This window comes from Capsicum annuum, chromosome 6 (genome assembly GCF_002878395.1).
Source record: "Capsicum annuum cultivar UCD-10X-F1 chromosome 6, UCD10Xv1.1, whole genome shotgun sequence".
NCBI lineage: Eukaryota > Viridiplantae > Streptophyta > Magnoliopsida > Solanales > Solanaceae > Capsicum > Capsicum annuum.
This window is the reverse complement of record NC_061116.1, coordinates 225,174,172-225,196,375: the sequence shown is the minus strand read 5'-3', so window position 1 is coordinate 225,196,375 and position 22,204 is coordinate 225,174,172. Positions and strand designations below refer to the sequence as shown.

The following is a 22,204-nucleotide window of genomic DNA, read 5'->3' as shown; positions in this document are numbered from 1 at the left end:
ATAAAAATATATTTTATTACTTTACCATTTTTATATCTAACCAACAATAATATATCCTTTAATCGGATTCGAGCCCTGAGTATAGAGAAAATTCTGTTGGGCGCGCCAATTCAGCAATCTAAATTAATCGGGGCTTCAATACGAATACCGAACACTGGGTGATTTTTTTTTTTAAAAGCTAAAATCAAAATTCTTTATAGAAAAAAGAATCAACATTTTGTCTAAAAAAAGTTAAAATTTTCTTCCATGAACAATGAAGAGTAAATTCCCTGAATGATCATCCATGTTTGAGAAATTGACTACAAATATTATTTTTATTTTATTTAGGGCACGAATATCATCCAACTTTTCTTATTTTCCTTAAAATATATTTAACACCTCAAAATCTTTCTCTCCCCTACTTGAAATGTCATGTCATTATTTTTTATAAATGTATAACTTATCAACATTATTTAACTAAAGGTTTATCCTAATTCTTTTTTAAAAAAAAAAAATTACATATGATATATTAATCATTGAAGATTTATTTAATTACACCAAAAGTTTGGGTTATTTTATTTGATATGTACTCTTTAAAATTTCTTTTATTTACTTATTTATTTCACCACGTAATAATAGTTTTAAAATACAAGTACTTATACAAATTGGTACAATAATTTTTTTTGTAGTTTATTTTATATACTAAAAATTCTTAAAATGTAAAAGAAATAAAACGATGGATTTCATATTCTAGACATCAATAGCCCGTTTGAGATTGCTTATTTCCCAAAATAAGCACTTATTTTGAGAAAAAAAATACTTTTTAAAAAAAAGAAGGGTGTTTAGTAAACTTGTAAAAGTACTTTTAAAAATAACTGCTTCTCAAAATAAGCAGAAACAGTTTTTCTGCTTTTGAGAATAAGCAATTGCTTCTCAAAATAAGCAGAAGTAGAAAATTATTTTTTTATGACAAAAATATCCCTATCACACATACACAAATATATATATATATATATATATATATATATATATATATACACACACACACACCCCCACACACACCCCTTATTAGTTAATTAACATATCTTGCGAGTTTGATTAATGTTTGTTTTTTTAAAATTTATATTTTATATTTACGTCATAATTCTTTATGATTTATATATTATTATTTTATTTTCACTTATTTTCTTTAAATAAATTTGAAAATATCATTGATGATGATGACTAAAGAATATATGAATTATTTTTTTATTATTAATGATAACAATTGACAGATGAATCACGTTACAAGATTATATTTTGCTATCACATATAAATTTTTTCTCGAATATTTAATTTTAAATAAATAATTCATGGAAAGTGACATATTTGTTAAAATATAGCGTGTGTATATATATGAATTTGATAACTGCTTATTCGTAGTAAATTTTGACACCGTAAAAATATATTAAAAAAGACTTTAACTATTGTTCTAACGAAGGCATCATCACAGAGATCGAAGATGCAGACCAATTTTTTGGTATACCTTCAGAAATACAATATAGATGTTCTACAAGTATGAAGACATTGTGTAGTAAAATTAGGGATGAAATTGTTGAGAATTTTTGTGATGTATGGAGGTCTAATTATTTTTGTGGTTAATTTTTTCATATATAGTGATTTCATTTATGAAATAACTTCTGTATTTATTTTTGTTTGATGTTTTAAGTAATATTTAAATTATTTAAATAATATATCACCATTTAATTTGTTTAATGTATTTATGTATATAAATATTGATTGAAAAATTTAGAGTAAGTAATTTTTAATTAAATTAAAAATATTATAATAGATATTTAAAATATTTTTTCTCTTTAATTTGATTTTAGTAATAAAAGTCTATTGATAGATGTCTTTTTTAGTCATTTGTCTCAAAAAAAACACTTCTTGAAAAAAATTATCCAAACACAATTTGATTATCAAAAGTACTTTTCGAATGAATTATCAAACACAAAATATTTTTTTTTTAAAACACTTTTCTGCAAAGCCATTTTCTAAAAGTGTTTCTCAAATAAATAGTTTTATAACCGCAATCCCAAACGGGCTCTAAGTTGAGAATAAAAGAATAATATCCCCATTTTTGAAGGAAAGAAAAATTATGTAGTCTTGAAACAAATAAACTTTTTTTAAGAAATATTAACAAAATGATACCTTCTTCAGTACTATTACAAATGAATTTTAAAATATTACTCAATCAATTATTCTTTACTTTTGATGGATTTAGAATGAAGTATGGGTATAAATTAGCGTTTAATTGTATGATAAAATAAAATAAAATATAAATATAATGATCACAAAAAAAAGTAAAGAAACTAAATTAAAAATAATAATTTCTTTTCTAAATTTTATATCTTATCTTACGGATTTACTTGTTTTATTTATGGACAATTACTTGTAAAAAATTTGCAAGAAAAAAAAATCTTCTTTTCACTATATATTTATAAAAAATTATCTTGCACAATAATTTACAAGTAATCTATGTCCAAATTAAAATTTCCAGGTAATAATACATATTAAAATTTTCTTATTGAATTTTGTTTGGCAACAAAAAATACCGTAGATTTGTCATCAATATTTTAAATAACAAATTATATTTTTGTATTCTCTATTACTCTATATTTGTAGGTAATATAATATCTTTGGAATATATTAATCCAAAAATTCTTTTGTATAATTCAAAAAAGTAAATTTTATTCTTTTATTCTCATATAAATAAAACATTTAATTTCTAAAATATAAATTCATCGTTTTTATTTCGTTTTACATTTTAAGAATTTTTAATATATAAAATAAATAACAACAAAAAATTAAATGAGTAGTATTTTTTATAAGTACTTGAGTTTTAAATATTATTAAGTGTGGAAATAAATAAGTAAATAAAAGAAACTTTGAAAAGTACATATCAAATAAAATAATTTAAGTTTGTGTGATTAAATGAATCTTCAATGATTAATATATTATGTGTAATTTTTTTTATAGAAAAAATTAGACTAAAATTTTAATTAAATAAATCTATTTATCTAATGATATGACATTTCAAGTAGGATAAAGAAGATTTTTAAAGTGTTAAGTATATTTAAGAAAAATAGAAAAAGCTAGGTGATATTTTTATTCTAAATAAAATAAAAATAATATTTATAGACATGTAGGGAATTTACTCAACAATGAACCCAATCAATAAGAAGTGAGAAACAAAAAAGAAAACAACAAAAACGGAGGTGGAGGAAGAAGAATCAAAGGGAAAAAAGAAAAAAAGAAGAGAGAGAAACAGTCACCGCTACTCAGTCCTCCCCCTCTTCAAACCCTAATTCAGCATTTTTCTCTCTCTACCTATACATACATATATAGATATAGATATAGATTTTTATTTAATCATGTTGTTGTGATTTTCAATCATTCACATTTATTCAGGTTTACCGTATTTGCCTTGCAATTTCTTCTAATTTTCAGATCGTACAAGCAGCAATTGCAGTGTTTTCAAGGGTAATTTCGTCCAGATCTGAGAAAATTGAATACTGGTTGGTTGTTCAATGGATGATCTTGATGTGTTGGCTCGTGATTTCGGGTTAAGACCCGCCGGAAAATCGGCTCCGATGAGATCCGACGGTGGAGATCGGCGCCGATCATCGTCGTCTTCACCATTGTATGATGATCATTCTGATGATTTATTATACAAAGACGTCTTCGGTGGACCTCCAAAATACACTAATAACAGCAATAAATCGTCTTCGATGAATGATATCAATTACGATTCCATTTTCAATACTGGCAAGGATTCAAATAAAACGTCGTCTGGTCCGGTGTATGATAAGCCAGTGTATGATGAGGATATTTTCGAGGGATTGCCAGGACTGAAGAGCAAATCGGTATCTGAGAAAACTGCCTCTACTGTCAGATTTGATGATGATGTTTTTGCTTCAATGACTTTGCCACCACAACCGAAGATTAAGGATGAGCATTTTGGTGATCTGCTTGGGAATTTGAGGTCAAATGAGAAGGTTTCAGAGCCTAAGAGGAGTTCGAGCTCGAATGCTAAAGAGTTTGATGATTTGTTAGCTGGTTTTGGGAGTAGTAGTACTTCCACCACTAATAAGAGGTGCTTTGTCATATTTATCAAAGCTTCATTTGTTTACCTGATTGCATTCGTTTGAATAATTTAAGCTATATCTCAGTGAAATTGAAGTGATGATTAGAACTCGTACAAAATTAAGGCATTGTTGTTCTAAAGTTGTTTATATAGCTGATCCCAACTAGTTTGTGATAAGGAGGTTATGAACTAGCATAAGAGAGAACATTTTACCCTTTTAGGATCATACGGTAAACACAAATATGTATACTGCAGAAGGCGATCTGCTCACTGGTCAGTACATACTGCTGTCTAGGCTATTTGAATACATCTTGAAAGTGCTAACATGTAACAAATGTTGCCGTCTTGCATGTTGAATAGGATATATGGAATGTATTCCAAAATTCTTGCATCTTTTAGCTTTTGGAAACTCCGTAGTTCTTATTATTGTTAGTATATGGAATTGCTTGCCATATTATGTCTATATATGCGCCCAATAGGAAAAAAATGCTTTAATTAGGTGAAGAACAGTGTATTAACTCGAAGAATGAATATGTAACTGAGGTTCTTAATTTGTACTGAAAAAATGGTGGTACTTTCTCCAAACAATAAGTTACAAACATGGAACTGTTTTAGTGGAATACATATGATTCTGGTTAGCTTTCTCAAAATTGTGGTCAATGTTCGTGCTTAGTAGTTTGTGTGTCTTGTCGTTAGACAAAGCCAGTTTGTTTCTCCATTAGCCCTTTCACTTTTCATGAATTTCTTTTGACATTATCAGACTGACTGGAGAATCCACTTGGTGGGAGTATACTGGGTATGCTGTTGTTTTTGCAGACTGACTGGAGAGAAATAGCCTGACTTTTGAGCAATAAATATAGAAAGAAGAAAAGATAGAACAGGGTGTCTCAATGAACGACATCGATTAGACTGTTTTTGACATATATGTGCATTTTTCCTTGGCCTATCAGTTGCGATTAGTGTTGTTGATTAGAATAAATTGATGTACTCAAATGTATGGCCAAATTGTTATCTGATCTTTCTTATCCTGCAATTTGATTGTCTAATGAGGGACAGGTGATTTTGCACAGGTCGTTTACAGAGTCTAGTCATTACTCCAAACCCACTGGAAATTCAAATCGAAGTTCTAGTGTGCTGGATGACCCTTTTGCAGGCTTAGGGTCAACCTCAATGCCGGCTTCATCTTCCCCAGAGGATTTCATGGATCCACTTGAACAGATTGGTCAGCTTGGTAAATCTGGAAATGCGAAGTCTGAAGCTTCATCAGTTAGTGGAGGAGTTCTTGATGATTTAGATCCACTTAATGGTTTTAGTAAGTCTGGTCCTCCATTATACCCTGGTCGGAATAACAGAGGGATGGGAGGTAGCCCTCAGAGGGCAGGATCAGGATCAGGAAGGAGTGAGACACAAGCCTCTACTTCTAGAGAAAACATTGGAAAATCTTCTGATAATCGCTCACAGAAAAAGGTGCCTGGGGATGGTTTTCCGGACTCTCCTCTGTTTGATATGCCTCCAGCTGATCCTCAGAGATCTTTTGTTGAAGCTGGTTTCCCACCTCCATATGCAAGTAGCAATATTCATGAAACACCTTTTGGTGAAGCTGGTTTCCCCCCTCCATATGCAAGTAGCAATATTCATGAAACACACTTCGAATCAGACACATCCCCAAGATCAGAGGAACAAGTGCAACCTTCTGATGATGTATGGCTTAGTGTGTCAGAGATTCCTCTTTTTACACAACCTACGAGAGCTCCACCTCCATCACGACCTCCACCTCCAATTCCACGGCGAAATTTAAAATCAGAGACCAGTTCCTTTGCTTCAAATGCAAGAAAGAAGGGTGACAGATATTCTTCTCCTCCAAGTTACAACCAATATTCTCAAAGTCCTAAGCTTGTTCGCCCTGCAGCCAAGAGCCCTCCAACTTCTCAGTTGGACGAACTTGATGAATTTGCCATGGGTAGGTCTCACCATAGTGTGGATGAAAGTGCAGAGTTTGTTTCTGGTGAAGATATGAATGCAAACTCAGTAGCTGCTGCATCAGCAGCTGCGATGAAGGAGGCTATGGATAGAGCTCAGGCCAAATTTAGACATGCTAAGGAAGTAAAAGAAAGAGAACACGCAAAGGCAGCTAAGAGTAAGGAGGCTGTAAACCTGGACAAGGATGAACAAGCCATGCATGATGCACAAGAAAAAGAATTGAGAGAAAACGAGAGATTAGAACGTGAACGTCAACTGAGGGAAAAAGAAGAGGAAGAGAGAGCACAATTGAAACTTGAGAGGGAGAGGGAAAGAGCCAGAGAGATAGAAAGAGATAGGGCTAGGCAAGCTGTAGAAAGGGCTACTAGGGAAGCACGAGAAAGAGCAGCAGCAGAGGCTAGAGAAAGAGCTGCTGCTGATGCTCGTTTAAAATCCGAAAGAGCTGCCGTGGAGAAGGCTGCAGCTGAAGCTCGAGAGCGGGCAGAAAGGGCTGCAGTTCAGCGAGCACAAGCGGAAGCCCGTGAAAGAGCTGCAGCAGAAGCTAAAGAAAGAGCAGAAAAGATAGCTGCAGAAGCAAGGGAAAAAGAAGCACGTGAAAAAGCTACAGCTGCAAAGGCTGAGACTGAGGCAAGACGTCGAGCAGAACGAGCTGCAGTAGAAAGAGCTGCCGCAGAGGCTCGTGAGAGAGCTGCTGCAGAGGCTCGAGACAGGGCAGCTGCTGCTGCAAAGATGAACCAACAAAAGAACGATGATGATCTTGAATCCTTTTTCAATATGGGTTCTAGAGCTAATAGTGCACCAAAGACAAGAACAAGTTCTTCTGTAAATGTAAACAAAACAACACCAAGATATCAATTTGAGCCTCTTGTTATGCTTTATCTTTTCTCTTCATTTTTGTAATTATTTCATTTCTTCACCTGCCATTTCTAGGAGTCTTCATTTGCTTCGCAGTTCCAGAACAAGGCAGGTGCTGGAGGGCCAAAGCCAACATTTTCATCTTCCACAACCTCCTCCAACAGGACAAAGGCATCTTCAGCAACAAATTTTGTTGATGATCTCTCTTCAATATTTGGAGGTACTTAACTTTTTGTGGCTTTATTAGCAAAATTCAGGGGGTTTGTCTGTACTACTAGTAAAGCCTTGCAGGCTAGAGTTACCACCTTAGCGGCTTTTCATTTTCTCCAACTTTATCTTCAATTCAATTAATGTCACGCGATTACAACTTAATGCAGCACATCAGTCATAAGCAGTTTTTGTTGAATGATTCCCTCAATTGTACAGAAGATGCTTTTTTTTTTTAACCGTCTCACTTTCTTACCATTTGTTCTTGTATTGTATTTATTCTTTAACAAGTGATCTAGGCAATAATATGCGTACAGACAAACTATTGGCATACAAAATGTGTCATGTTGGTTTTAAGTCTGTCTCATCTATTTCCTGAATACTGAATTATGTTACTTAACCAGCTGCCACGTCATCTGGAGATTTCCAAGAGGTTGAAGGGGAAACAGAAGAAAGAAGAAAAGCTAGATTGGAACGCCATCAACGAACTCAGGAGCGTGCGGTATGCTCCCTGGCACAATGTGTTTTCACTCATGTTTGGATTGTTGGGGCAAATTTCTGTTTACAGCCTTTGACCATGTATTGCATTGTTTAGCTCTATATATGATTTACGGTATGTATTTTCTCAGGCCAAAGCTTTGGCTGAAAAGAATCAACGTGACCTTCAAGTTCAGATGGAGCAGCAGGAAAGACATGTAAGTATTGTTTCAACAAACAACTTGCGAAAGTTTATTCTAAAAAAATAATAAACTTGCCAAAGTACTTATAAATTATTGTGTTCTCATTGCAATTAGTAAAAAAGAGGCAGCCCGGTGCACTAAAGCTACCGCTATGCGCGGTGACCGAGGAAGGGCCCCACCACAAGGGTGTATCGTACGCAGCCTTACCTTGCATTTCTGCCAGAGGCTGTTTTCAAGGCTTGAACCCGTGACCTCCTGGTCACATGACAGCAACTTTAACAGTTACTCCAAGGGGCTCCCTTTCAATTAGTGGCATACTCAAAAAAATAATGCCTACAATTTCTTTGTGTATCACTTTTATATGCCTATATCGAATTACAGAGTTAATCATGTATTTAGGTGCTTGTTTAGATGCTCCTCATAATTTTTGAAGTGTACTTTTGAACTCTGCTGTGTGTGTCATCCTTCTTCTTTTTGCTCTGTCATCTATTGTATGTCTTTGCTGTGATTTTTACTATTTTATCTATGTTATAGTTGCTGACTTTTTGTTACAGAGAATATCGGAGACTGTAGATATTGAAATCAAGCGATGGGCTGCTGGGAAAGAAGGAAATCTGCGTGCGCTGCTATCAACTATGCAATATGTATGTTCCGTTTTGTCCTCTTATATGCGGAGATCAGTTTTACCCCAGAACTGCTGGATTCCACTTAACACACCACCTGGTTATTATAACAAGAGAGAGCAGAAGATTTGAAAGGAGTTTCATTCGTTGAATAGAAATTACCAAACAAATGACACACACATCCGATCTATTTTCTTATCTCTGTATTTACTTGCCTTGCTAATCATAGTCATTTTTTAAAAACTTTTGTGGGGTTAGGGGATTGTTTCCTTCTACCTATTCATATCTTGAACAGCACTGATATTAAAAGTAAAAAAATAAAAATAATAATAATAATTATAAGCGCACAGACATACACAGAGGAAGCCATCATATCAGCTAACAGATTTTTCTTTCAACCATAGAAATTTATGCATCAAAAGATTTACACACGCATTGAACATCTACAGAGACCAAAATACTCTGGATCTTAGGAAAATAGTTATTGTTTTGATTGACATTCACAGATAAATCATTTCTGAATGGGAAACCCTATAATTTCTGAAACATTTGATCGTTTGTGCTTCTAATTGAATGGTCTTGATATTGGCTTGTGCCACAGGTGCTTTGGCCTGGAAGCGGTTGGCAGCCTGTTTCTTTGACGGATTTAATTACTGGTACTTCTGTGAAGAAGGCATATAGAAAAGCAACATTGTGTATCCATCCTGATAAAGTGCAGCAGAAAGGCGCAACCCTTCAACAGAAATATGTTGCTGAGAAGGTGTTTGACATGCTCAAGGTACTTTTATTGCTGTTCAACCTGATGTTCCATCAGTACAATATGAATTTGGTTTTTCATTGACATGCCATTCACATTTCTTGTTAATCGGAGGTTTTACTCCTATATTACGAGACACTAATAACCAATTAGTCTGTGATTATGGGCTGACTGGACCACCCATCAAGTCCAATTTCCCAACAATCCCACTTTCTTTCTTGGTATGTTACTTTTAAAGTCATGGCTCAAGGGTTCTGAACTTTATGAAGCCTGTTAAAAACAGATCTTCTGTGGTTTTATAGGAAGGGTTCTTATGCAGCCAAATGGCAAGTTTCATTTCCTGGCGTCTTTCCTTATTGCCTCATCTGAATCATCATTGGAAGATCGTTTAGTTGTCACTGCTTATGTCAATTCCTTTACTCTCTCTTGTCCTCTTTATTAAGTTCTATATCTTGCAATAGGAAGCATGGAACAAATTCAATTCAGAGGAGCTTTTCTAGATGCTGCGGCCATTCATTGGACTTCTGATAGAAGAGGTAGGTACAGTTTCAAAGCAATGCTCATGGTGACTCTGCATTATAATCTTCTCTCATCATGTGGCATTTGCTGGGCCGGCGAAAGGGCGCGTTATAGCAGTGATGGTAAAGTGAAATATATTACTCTGTTGCTGTAAAATTAGTGCCAGTGCCAAAGACATTTATGGCTAGTGGCACTTGAATTGACTGGTTTCTGGAAAAAAATATCAGGCGTTTTGCATTATGTGCAGCATGAAAGGAGCATTGCATAATTTGAGTTGTGAAGTTATACAAAATGTATTTTTCCTATTCATTTATGTCTTAAAGTTTTTGTTTCTGCACGAGAAGAACAAATCTCTCTTGCATCATTTTTTGAACTGAGGTTGTATTTAGTATCAGAATGATATTTTTGCACGATGTGAATGGTGAATGTTAGTTGGGACGATGTGATGCAAGTGTTTTATCCCTGCAATTGAGTTTTCACGTTTTGGAATCTCGTATGCTTTATACTTGGTGCCGCATGCTACTTACATGGGAAGCAAAATTCCTTTTCTATGAAATTTTGCTTAATGTTTCAGCCGAAAAAAATTTCAATTCCCAAACGACAAGCACTAGGTGATTTCTTCTCATTTATTATAGCCATGGTGGATAGGGTTATTTGGTACTTGTTGCTGGTGGGAGATGATAAATATGTCGTGAAATTAGTAGAGGTTTGTGTAAGCTGGTTCGGACATTACGGTTATCCAAAAAAGAAGTTTTAGCCAAAAATTTTATTGTGTTGTTAGTTTAACTATATATTTTATTTTTAACGTTACTTAAATTTTATTTTATCGTATAAATGAGAAGTCTCCTTTTTTCTAAAAATCGATTTTGTGTGATTGCGTTATTATCCCCTCATTGTCTTTGTTTATTATTTGTTTATTATTTAGTGATTGTATTTATCCTCCTTTTTTATAGTAAGTTTCACCCGGTATTATATTTTACTTGTACATTTATTTTTCAAATAATTAATGTGTGACAGTATCCAAGAAAATTGATACTCTATAATTTATCTAAATGTTATAAATTAATATGATACAATTCATTATGAAATCCTTAATATGTTGTGCGGACAAACAATTCTTTGATGTCAGGGCAACAATAATTGATGAAGCCAAAAAAGAGAAATAATAAAACTAAACAGGCGGATAATATGTTGTGCGGACAAACAATTCTTTGATGTCAGGGCAACAATAATTGATGAAGCCAAAAAAGAGAAATAATAAAACTTAACAGGCTTTCCTTTAATTCTTGAAAAGTTCGGGGATGAAAGTTGAAATTGGAGAGTACCTTCACTCTCCAGGAAGCGCGTGACTTCCATTTCTTAAATATCACAATCGATCAATCAAAAACCCTCCCTTCATCCCTCCGAGTCGCAGAAATTATGAACTCATCACGCGTTCTTTGATGCTCAGCTGAGAATACCGCCGGAAGTTCACAGTTAACAAGTGTCGGCGGCGGAGGAGGCGGCGCCTGCCTATTGTTGATCACCAAGCAGAGATGCCGGAATATCCTGCTGCAGAGTCATCCAGCGACAGCACCGTTACCGTCAAACGTTATGCTCCTCCTAATCAACGGTATCATAATGAATTTGATATACTGTCAATTGATCTTTCTAAATCCGGAACATGTTTTATTGAATTGCTAAATCTGGACTTTCCTTTTTACCAGGAATCGTGCACTCGGTAGGCGAAAATCTGGAGGAGGTAGCTACTTTTGATACAGCTAGTGGTGAAATTTTAGCTATTAATTGAAATTCTGTTAAGCTCAATGCCTTAATTTACATGTAATGTACTGTTATCATTAGGACTAATCTCGCATAAAAGATGAACAAACACAACTACTGTTATAATTAGGACCAATCTTGCTTAAAAGACGGGTATTTTTTTTTGTTTGTTCTTTAATGCCGTATCTATAAAGGATCTCCGCTTGCTGTCGAACATAGAATGCACATCAAATCTGATGGTGTATTTAAGTGGTGATCATATATCAGAACTTGCCTTTGTCGATAGCGACTAGTTTGAAAGTGGGAAATAAGTTATGATTTGAGTAGCTCTAGTTGGACATGATAAATGTAAAATTGTTTCCATACTAGCTGCCTATCAGTAGAAGCTATCCTTTCGATCTTTTAAGCTAGCATATAAAGTTGATCACTTCAATGTAACTCCAAATATTTCTCTTTTATTTATTATTGTAGCCTTGGAGTAACTGGTAAAGTTGCTGCCATATGACTAAGAGGTCACGGGTTCAAACCTTGGAAACAGCCTCTGGCGGAAATGCAAGGTAAGGCTGCGTACAATACACCCTTGTGGTGGGGCCCTTCCCTGGACTTGCACATAGCGGGAGCTTTAGTGCACCGGGCTGCTTTTTTATTTATTATTATTTATTATTGTAGCATCAACAAAGATTGCAGCTAAATGCAACTGTTAATTTTTAGAAAAGAAAGAAGTTTTCATTTTTGGTTTTGCTACGGATGTCTTCTACTGGATCTTATAAGTTTTTTTCTAGGGAAAATTTGTATCACGTGTCTTTGCTGTGATCAACTAGTAGAATTGACCCTTCTTTAAGGTTATACATAGACTAGTAGACGCCAACAAGATGAGCCAATGTCTAACCCCTGAGAAAACACAGGTTAGGGTAAAGACACTCTATCATTGATGTCCTAGACTCATTATAGGGATAGGACAATACATTTAGAGCTTTTGTAAACATGGTTTCAGTACAATCCATGTACTGTCTTACAGATATAGAAACAATTACCAATTTCAAAAAGAAAACACAGGGTCGGGTAAATACTTCCGAAAATCTGAGTTGAACTATTGACATATAATAAAACCTTCAAAGTGTGTTATACTTTAAAGTGGTTGACTAATTTTATTTGTGATACATGTTTCGAAGAAATAGGATTACTTGTGTTCTTTGCCTGTGGATGTGTGGCTGGATTTATTCTTCTATACTAGGAATCCAGATAGACCTTTGTCTAATGGTTTAGTTTACAGATCGACTCGAACGAGCTAGCAGCTATGCTAGTGATGGAGAGAAGAACCAAATGAGTGCCTCTAAGTTTATATCAACTGTAGCTGATTCTGGCGTCAATCGAGTGAATGAGTATCCTCCAACAAAGTTAATACCACTACAAGGGTGTTGTACAAGCGAAGCTTTTCAGCTTCTCAATGACCGTATGTTTCTTTAATCAAATCATGAACTCCTAATTTTATCAATTCCTTTATCTATTAAATCACTTTTATCTTAATTACATTGTCATACCTTCCATATCCTTTTTAGTTCTCCCTTTTTTCTGATGCAGCTTTTGTGCCATCTAGTTATCCAAATTCAATTTTTTCCCGTGAAGTTTTGTTTTGTGTGTTCATTCATTCTCTTTGTTATAAACACCAATGTTGAGCTCTCAATAGATGTTGAATCGTACAGTAAAGTATAAGAGATCAATGGTGATTTAGTTTTTGATGTGATTCTTCCATCATTTATGAGCACGTACTGGTGCTCTTCAAATTATTTTATTGAATTTAGCCTATATTTCATACCAATCCTCTTGGACCTAATTGTTGAAAAATCCAATGTACATGTCAAAGGGTAGTAGCTTTTATAACGTTTGACTTATTGGAGTCCACCAAAGAATAGTTCTCTCAGTCTTCGGCATGGCAATTTTTCCATTGGGTATCTCATTTTGCATTTTATTTTGATGAAAAGCTTACCATTTCATCTTGATTGAGGTGATTCAAAGTGAAAGTTGTCATTCAAGATGACATTTTAGCGCCGAGTACCATCATCCTTGTTGATGAGAGTCATGTCATTCTTGTCACAATGTGTGTATCAAGAAAATAACCAAAATTTTCATGTTCTTAATATTCATATCAAGGAGATGACGAATTAATCAGGTTTAAGAGGAAAGAGCAATTGTTGCTTCTGACAAGTGACAATAGGAAACTGTCAACAATAACAATAACAAAATCTGAGTCCCATGGTTGACCTTTGGAGTTCGTTACACAACTTGTAATGAGACTTTTATCTCTAAATACTTTCCAGCAGTTTTGCTGCTCTTTAATACAATACCTTTACTCATAAAAAAGTGCAAAAAAAGCATCGGAACTTCGATTCTAGGCAGTAGAACACCAAAGTAGTATGCTGACATCGGCAGTCCCTGGGAGAAGACAGGTCAATGTTCCGTGAGTTGGGAGGGGGTTCCCCCTTCCTAAATGTCACCGTGCCATAATTTAGATATTTTGATGGTGTATTTTGTATGATATTATGATAATTTGGTAACCAGTTTCCAGTCTTGTGCATGAACATTGTATGATACCTTTAGTCACTATGATCAAGAAGTCACAAGTGAGAATGATGATGAAGTTCATTTTTTTATAGGCTGGGCGGCTGCTCTGAATGCTCACAATAATTTACCAGAAGATTCTCTTGGTAAGTAAAAGGGTACCTCTCTGCTAATCAATTGCTCTGAATTCTTCCTTGATTTGCCATGTAGAGAAGTTATTTGGAATGCTTTTTTGCTATCTTTAGTAATTTAATTTGGGTTAGATATGCATATTTCGGGAACATCTATATTCACTGCATAGTGATCCATTCTGGTGCTTCTTTTGAAGTAAACTTCATTTATTCTTTTGGATCGTATGTTGAACACTTCTAAGCTTGGAATGAGTTTGAAGTTTTTTTTTCTATTATATCATGCACTTGCCGGGTATCCTCAATGCTCACACTTCCAATAAAAGTAATAAAATTGAACCTCATTCATCATAAAAAGAAAAAATGTTCAACACTTCTTGGTATGCTCTGGGATTGTTGAATTGTACAACTTCATGCTGACTGTTTAGTAATGCCAAGTTTGAATGGCAGGCCTGGATTTTAGCATTTATCATCTTATATACTAATGCCATGTGTTGATGTCCTTGAATCTAAAATATGCTTAGAGCAATAAAACGGATTTGCATTATATTGGAGGTAAAAGAAAGATATGCGTGAGGCTGAAAAAGTGCTCTCAGGCACATTCCCCAAGACCACCCTCTCTCCTACTTCCTAGGAGGGAGGACCACCCCCTTTTTCGGTGTTCTTAGCCGGAAAACACCATCTTTTGACCCGAGCCACCATATTCTGTGGTAGTTCCAAACCCCCTTCTTTTTTTTTTCCTCCTTTTCTCCTTTCCTTTTTAATTTTCTCATCCTGAGATTCTTAATTTCTATGGAGGAAAACAGAATCTATTTCAACGCTGGATTCAAATCCTTTGACATTCCCAGATGGACAGTAGGTAGGGACACTTGGTATGAATGGGTAGAGAGAAGCCGAAATATGATGAGAAGATCAACCATGAGCACGAAGGTCTTGAAATGGATCTGCAACACCCTCAAAGAAGCTTCCAAAGATGAGAAAATGGCAATAAGGAGATGTTCTGAATTTTTCTGTACAAGGAAAGCTAATGAATGGCAGATACATGAGTATTATATCTCTTCATGGGCTGGAAAGACCAGTAATCATTATTCCATTATTCCAGAGATAGCCGTAAATGCAGGGTGGAATGAGATAGCATTTAAGATAGAAAGGTTCATTCGACGCTTCAATCATAGTTTGCTGACAGAACAACTCAGACCTATTAAGGAAGATCTTTCTTATGCGACTGTCGCAGGGGAAAGTAAATGGCACTCTGGCATCTTGCATGATTCGACAGTTACATCCAGCAAAGGAGACATTAATGTCACAGTGTCTTTAGTTGTTTATTCAAGAGATGTATTGTGGCATCCTTTCTTGAGGGAGATACAGAGATTTCGACACTATCAGATATCAGAAAGTGGTGTGCAATCTCATGGAATGCGGTTTTTGGGATCAACATCTATGAGATGGCTAAGAGTAGGTTCCTCTTCTAATTTCCAAATAGGAATATGGTGGAGCAGATTATTCAGAGGGAATGGAGTTGGAAGAAGACCAAAACCAGACTTCATTGGTGGAACCCAGATATCAAATGCTCATCTTTTAATCAAAAATCCAGTAATACCTGGATTCGAGCCCTGGGGGTGCCGCTGCATCTATGGTCTTAAAGAACCTTAAAAAAAATTGGAAATCTTTGCGGAGGCTGGGTAGCAACTGAAGAAGAAACAGATCTGAAGAACCATCTAAAGTGGGCGAGAATCCAGATTGCAGGGGACGGTGAGAATTGTCCTAAAGAGATTTTAATACAAATAGATGTAATCATATTCATCATCCCAATTTGGGTAGAGAAAGGAGTTCGTTTTCAATGAAACTTGCCGGAGATGGAGGATTACAGTGCTATAACTTCTGGTCCAAAAGATCGCATGGACCACTAGGCAAAAGACCCGATCTCTGTTGGTAAAGGACATAGGAGCACGTGTGATCCTGAGAGACCACAGAGAGAACATGTGGGGTGTTCAGTGTTGGAGGAATTTTAAATTTGAGAACACAAGCACGTGACGAGGAGGTAGGGTTTTTTAAGTCTTACACTCAACAAGTGGGCCGGTGCAAATCAAATAAATTGATTGGGCCTGATGCAACTCAGGTCATTTTTAATGATTTGGCAGGCCCAAAGAGTGATTATTGATTGGGCCTGATGCAACTCAGGTCATTTTTAATGATTTGGCAGGCCCAAAGAGTGATTATTATTTCGATCCTCTTTCTGAATAAGTGATTAGAAACAACTCAAACAATACAGTGGCGGCGATGGAGTCTTCTACGCATGGGAGGATGAGAACCAAGGAAAAACTGATTCCAACACAGGTATCAAGGATATGCAAAGTAAAACGGCTCTGGAAAACATGGCAATCGAGGTTAGCAGAAAAACTGGATGGGGGGATTCAAAAGACCATAGAACAACAGATTGTCACGATCACGCAAGATGAAACAGAAATTGAAGAGTGGATTGTGGAAGACGTAGAACCAATCCAACATAACCATAGCTCAAATATACAAAAGGAGAAAGAGACCTCCATGTGGGTGAGACAAAAGTTGATCAAGTTGGGGAAAATTTTCGGGGTTGATTTCCAAGGACACGAGGAAGAACCATTGGAATTATTGATGCAAATTGACAGTTGTAGACAGGCAAGAAAGATGCAGAGTGATTCCATTATTAAAAGGCCAAGATACAAAGGAACTCAAGAACTTACAAGGCTCACTTTTGATGTTAAGTTCAAAGATGATGGGAAAAGGGATAGGGGAAGGAAGGGAAGCTGTTATAATGAAGGTAAAGCTGGTGACATGGAATGTTAGGGGTCTAAATAGTATGGATAAAAGAAGGTTTGTGAAGAGTTTAATTTACAACTGGAATGTAGATATTGTTTGTTTTTCAGAAGTCAAAGATTTGATAAAGAAATATGGGGTGGGAGATGGGTGAAGTTGTCTACAAGCTAGTGGTACTAGAGGGGGAATCCTGATGATTTGGGATAGCATGTCTTGGAAGGGGGAAATTCTGGAAGTTGGATCCTATACTCTTACTTGTAGTTTTGAGGCATTACTGCAAGACTTCAACTGTCATATAACAGGAGTATATGCTCCAAATTGTAGATTGGAAAGAAAACATGTATGGGAGGAATTAGGCGATGTCAGGAGTTTGTTTGAAGGTTCATGGGGTGTTTGTGGAGATTTTAATGTCACAAGATTTCCATCAGAAAAAAGAAACTGCATTAGAAGAACCACAACTATGGAGGATTTCTCTGATTTCATTGAAGACATGGAGTTGCTGGACTTGCAATTGGAAGGGGGTAATTATACTTGGTTTAAAGGAGATAGTAGTAATGTTGCCTCCAGAATTGACAGAATACTAGTATCCAAAGAGTGGGATGACAGTTTCGGGAAAATTAAACAGGTTGTGTTGCAAAAATTGGTCTCTGATCACAATCCTGTGGCATTACAATGTGGTGAATGGGACACTGATGGTTTTGTGGATAGAGTTAGAGAGGATGGTGGCAGTCTTTTGATTTTGTAGGAAAGCCCGATCACATCCTAGCATGCAAACTAAAAGCTCTAAAAGGCAAGCTAAAAGAGTGGAGCAAGACCACAATGGGCAATTTGGGGATGCAAAAGACTCAGATTTTGAGTCAACTGGCTACATTAGATGCTGCTCAAGAGATAAGACTGCTGGCCGAAGAAGAGTCTGTGTTGAAGTCAACTTTATTGATGGATTATGAGGAACACCTGAAAAATGAAGAAATAGCATGGAGGCAAAGATCTAGGGCACTTTATCTTAAAGAAAAGGATAGGAATACCCCCTTTTTTCATAAAGGTGCCAATGCACATAAGAGAAGCAACCACATTGACCAGCTAGTGATTCAGGATACAACTATAGTAGAGCCACAGAGAATTAAGGCGGAGATTATTTATTTTTATCAAAAGCTTTACTCAAAGACCCTGAACAGTAGACCTATAAGCTATCTGATTGACTGTCAAGTACTTGCTGAAGTTGAGAGGGAGTCTCTTCAAGGGGAATTTATGGAGGAGGAAGTTTTTTCATGTTTGAAGTTGTGTGCCATAGACAAAGCACCTGGTCCAGACGGTTCTTCATCAAATACTGGGACGTGCTGAAAAAGGACATTATGAAAACTTTCAAGGATTTCCATGATCATGGAATCGTTGAGAAAAGTTTTTATGCCACATACATTGCACTAATATCAAAGAAGAAAGGAGCAAAAGAGCTGAGAGATTTCAGACCAATCCGCCTAATTGGCAGCGTCTACAAACTGATTTCTAAGGTTCTAACAGAAAGATTGAAAAAAGTAGTAGACAAACTGGTGGACGTCCAACAGATGGCTTTCATTAAAAACAGACAAATAATGGATGCCATCTTGATCGCTAATGAAGTCGTGGATTCCAGAATCAGTCAAAGGGAAGGCTGGAATACTTCGTAAGTTGGACATTGAAAAGGCATACGATCACGTTAATTGGGAATATTTACTGAAAGTGCTCTCTTGTATGGATTTTGGGAGGAAATGGATCAAATGAATGAGATTTTGCATATCCACTGTCAGATTTTCAGTTTTGATCAATGGGTCACATGAAGGATTCTTCCCTGCTCAGAGAGGTCTAAGGCAGGGAGATCCATTGTCTCCTTTTCTCTTCATCATTGCCATGGAGGGGTTGAACAATATGATCAAGGTAGCAAGAAGTAATGAGTGCCTTAGAGGTTTTGAGGTGGCAACATACTCAAACTCTAATTCAAATGTCAACATGGAAGTCACACATCTCCAATATGCCGATGACTCGTTAATTTTCTGCGATGCTAATGAAGGTCAACTGTTAATTTTGAGATCAATTTTGGTTTTGTTTGAAGGTGTATCTAGGTTACACATCAACTGGAGGAGCATGTTGTTTCCAATCATTGAGTTTCCCAACATGGTTGAATTGTCTAGGGTTCTGGAAGTGAAGTAGGGTCCTTGCCTACTACCTATTTAGGAATGCCGTTAGGAGCCAAGTCAAAGGCTTTAAACATTTGGAGCACGGTGATTGAAAAGTGTGAAAAGAAGCTAACTAGATGGAAATCACAATATCTTTCTCTAGGAGGCAAAGTAACTCTCATAAACTCTGTTTTGGATGTCCTTCCAACATACATGATGTCTATCTTTCCCATTCCAGTTGGAATCACTCAGAGATTGGACAAGGTGAGAAGGGACTTTCTCTGGAAAGGGAACAAAGAAAATGACTCTACTGTACTATACTTAGTGAAGTGGAACAAAGTTTTCTTAGGGAAGAAACAAGGGGGTCTAGGTACAAGGAATCTAAAGCTACAAAGCAAAGCGCTTAGATTAAAATGGCTTTGGAGGTTCTCCCGAGAACCTCAAGCATATTGGAGCAAGATCATCAAGGCAAAATACGGAGAAGAGAATAGGTGGATGACAGAAGAGGTTCATATTCCCTATGATGTTGGTCTCTGGAGATCCATCAGAGAACTTTGGCCTTTTTTAAAAAATCACATTGTCGTCAAAGTAGGAAATGGTCTCAAGACTTCCTTTTGGGATGACAAATGGTTGGGGTCAGATAGTCTTAAAAGTTTGTTCCCTCAGATTTATGGGGTGGCTGTGCAAAAACAACTGAATGTTGCAGAGACTCTGCACACATAAAGGGTGGATCAATGACTGGGAAATGAATACAGTGTCTGAATTTTTCGAAGTGTTGGAGGAATTTAAAGGCACAAATAAAGAAGCTGATAGATTGTGGTGGAATCTGGACAGTAAAGGTAAGTTTAAGGTCAGCTATGCATACAAATTTCTGGTCCAAGGTAGTCAGCAGTCACATCAGTGGCCTTGGAAGCATATTTGGAAGCTGAAGATACCTTTCAGAGTTGCCTGTTTCACCTGGATATTAGCAAGGGAGGTGGTTTTAACTAAAAAAAAAAACTTAAGAAAAGGAAATTTTCCCTTTGTTCCAGATGTTACCTCTGTGATGAAGAGGGTGAGACAGTACATGTCAACTATGGAGGATTTTTCTTAGCCTCAGGGGCATTGTTTGGGTTATGCCCAACAAAATCACTCAATTATTATTTAGCTGGGAGGAGGCAGGAGCAAGTGTTGCAGAGAGAGACAGATGGAGGGTTGTCCCAGCTTGTATCTGGTGGACAATATGGAAAGAGAGAAACTCTAGATGTTTTGAGGGCAAAAACTGTGATCTACAGAAGATCAAGCTGAATTGTATCAAATTGTTTTATTTTTGGTGTAAACAGATATACTTAGAGGATATTGAGTCAATCATTGACATCCTAGGCTCTTGTTAGGATTTTGATTCAGTTATCTATTCTGATATGATGTAAAGATGGTTTCAGTACAACCTATGTACTATCCTTTGTTAATTAATATACACAAATGTTACCTTCTCAAAAAAAAAAAAAAACGGATTTGCATTTTCCTGGGGATATCATTCTGGCACTTTGATTTGGGTTATTTCTTTGTATCATTGAGTTAGTCAACACATTCTTCTGAGAGTTCTAGCTTTGATTGTATGACTAAAACTGCAGGAAGTAATATTCTTGTTGCTGTAGCTTTAATACAATTGATTGTTTTCAGCATAATTGTGTATTGCTAACTAAGTGTTGATAACTGTGGGTCGTAGATCAGAAAGAATTCCAGGAGACATTGAGCATAAATAAATCTCACTTGTGTTAGTAATGGAATTAGATGATTTCTCCAATTATCATTTAGAAACCAAAAAGAAAAAGATAATTTCTCCATCTGGGCTTCTCAAATATATACATATATATTTTAATTAACGAAGCAAAAGACACATCTGCATTTTTTTTAAAAAATTTATCATATATAATATTGGATTGCCCTATAAAGATAGGGTAAGGTCTGTGTACTTCTTATCCTCCCGAAACCCCAGCTTGTGGGATTACATTGTGTATGTTGTTGCTGCATATATAATATTCAATTAGCAAAAACAGAAAGTAAGGGTTCATATAGTTTCTACTTGCTTGGAATTGACACACAGTCGTTGTACTTGTTTGTACTCTTCTGATCTGATCACAACTAATTTGGCTGTCGTTCTGTTTACCCAGAAAGGCCTGTAATGTATACAAAAAGATCACCTTGGGGGCATGGTCTGCTTCCACATCAAGTAAGAGATGGTCAGCTTATTCTCTTCCCCTTCCCTTCCCCGGGGTCAGCTCTTCATAAATACTGAACATTTATCGTTTGTCTTCAGTTAATGTCGCAACCAGGAGCTGGATCTTCTACTGGGCACAAGGATTTTCTAAGCAAACTTCAGATGGCAATGCTCAATCCACATGTCAATTTCGATGCCTAATTGCTACCATCAAGTGCTCAAAAATTTAGGCAGTTTCGAAATCATTTTCCATGCAATGTTAGATACCCTGTTATAAGCCATCATCAATCCTGAATTATTACTTCATATTTAACCTGTTTGAGAAAGAAAAACTCTTTCTAGTGCATCATTAAAGTGGTCTCCGCATTTTTCTGTTTTTTATGTTATTTACTGCACTTCTTTTAAAAAAAAGTGTGATGGTGTTTGGGCTAGCTTGTGTGAACCTTAATCTACTGACTCTTTTCGTCTATGTTAGAATTTGAGCTCTGGTCTTTTATGAGTTTCGCTCGCTTCATTGACAGTTAGGTCACACGCTTGAGTGTTCCTGCACTGATAATATAGTGATTAGGGTCTTCCCCATCAATGCAAATACCAATTTGATAGGAAGAAAAGCACCTCAAAGCTTACAATTTGGAAAAGGGGAAGAACCCTCTCCAACTGTGACAACAGCATTTAGAAATACAAACCAAAGCTGGCAAATGCAGGCTGTGGACAAATGGTACATTTCACTGATATCAAGTGCTAGACATAGGAAATTAGATATATCCAATTCATTTTACATCAAAATGTCAAGGGAATACACAATGCCCCTTCCTCTTAGTGATAACCTCAGATACAGTATAACTATGCCTCAGTCCGAAACAAGTTGAGTTCGAATGTTTTGA

The 22,204-nt window shown here is 36.0% G+C and overlaps 2 protein-coding genes across 3 annotated transcripts; both read left to right on the top strand.

The window, feature by feature from the left end:
- The first annotated feature begins 3,123 nt into the window (after positions 1–3,123).
- LOC107875384 (auxilin-related protein 1) lies at positions 3,124–10,167 on the top strand. Its single transcript, XM_016722092.2, has 8 exons — positions 3,124–4,114; positions 5,176–6,913; positions 7,016–7,160; positions 7,552–7,649; positions 7,777–7,842; positions 8,382–8,471; positions 9,052–9,228; positions 9,669–10,167. The coding sequence occupies exons 1-8, from the start codon at positions 3,549–3,551 to the stop codon at positions 9,705–9,707; spliced, it is 2,919 nt and encodes a 972-aa protein (XP_016577578.2). The 5' UTR covers positions 3,124–3,548; the 3' UTR covers positions 9,708–10,167.
- A 794-nt stretch (positions 10,168–10,961) lies between these two features.
- LOC107875386 lies at positions 10,962–21,666 on the top strand. Of its 2 annotated transcripts, none has more exons than XM_016722094.2 (6): positions 10,962–11,338; positions 11,433–11,467; positions 12,761–12,940; positions 14,142–14,192; positions 21,274–21,332; positions 21,420–21,666. In XM_016722094.2, the coding sequence occupies exons 1-6, from the start codon at positions 11,262–11,264 to the stop codon at positions 21,519–21,521; spliced, it is 504 nt and encodes a 167-aa protein (XP_016577580.1). In that variant the 5' UTR covers positions 10,962–11,261; the 3' UTR covers positions 21,522–21,666. The 2 variants fall into 2 exon arrangements, with proteins under 2 accessions (XP_016577580.1, XP_016577579.1); XM_016722093.2 differs by having other exon boundaries at positions 11,021–11,338; positions 21,274–21,342.
- Positions 21,667–22,204: the final 538 nt, after the last annotated feature.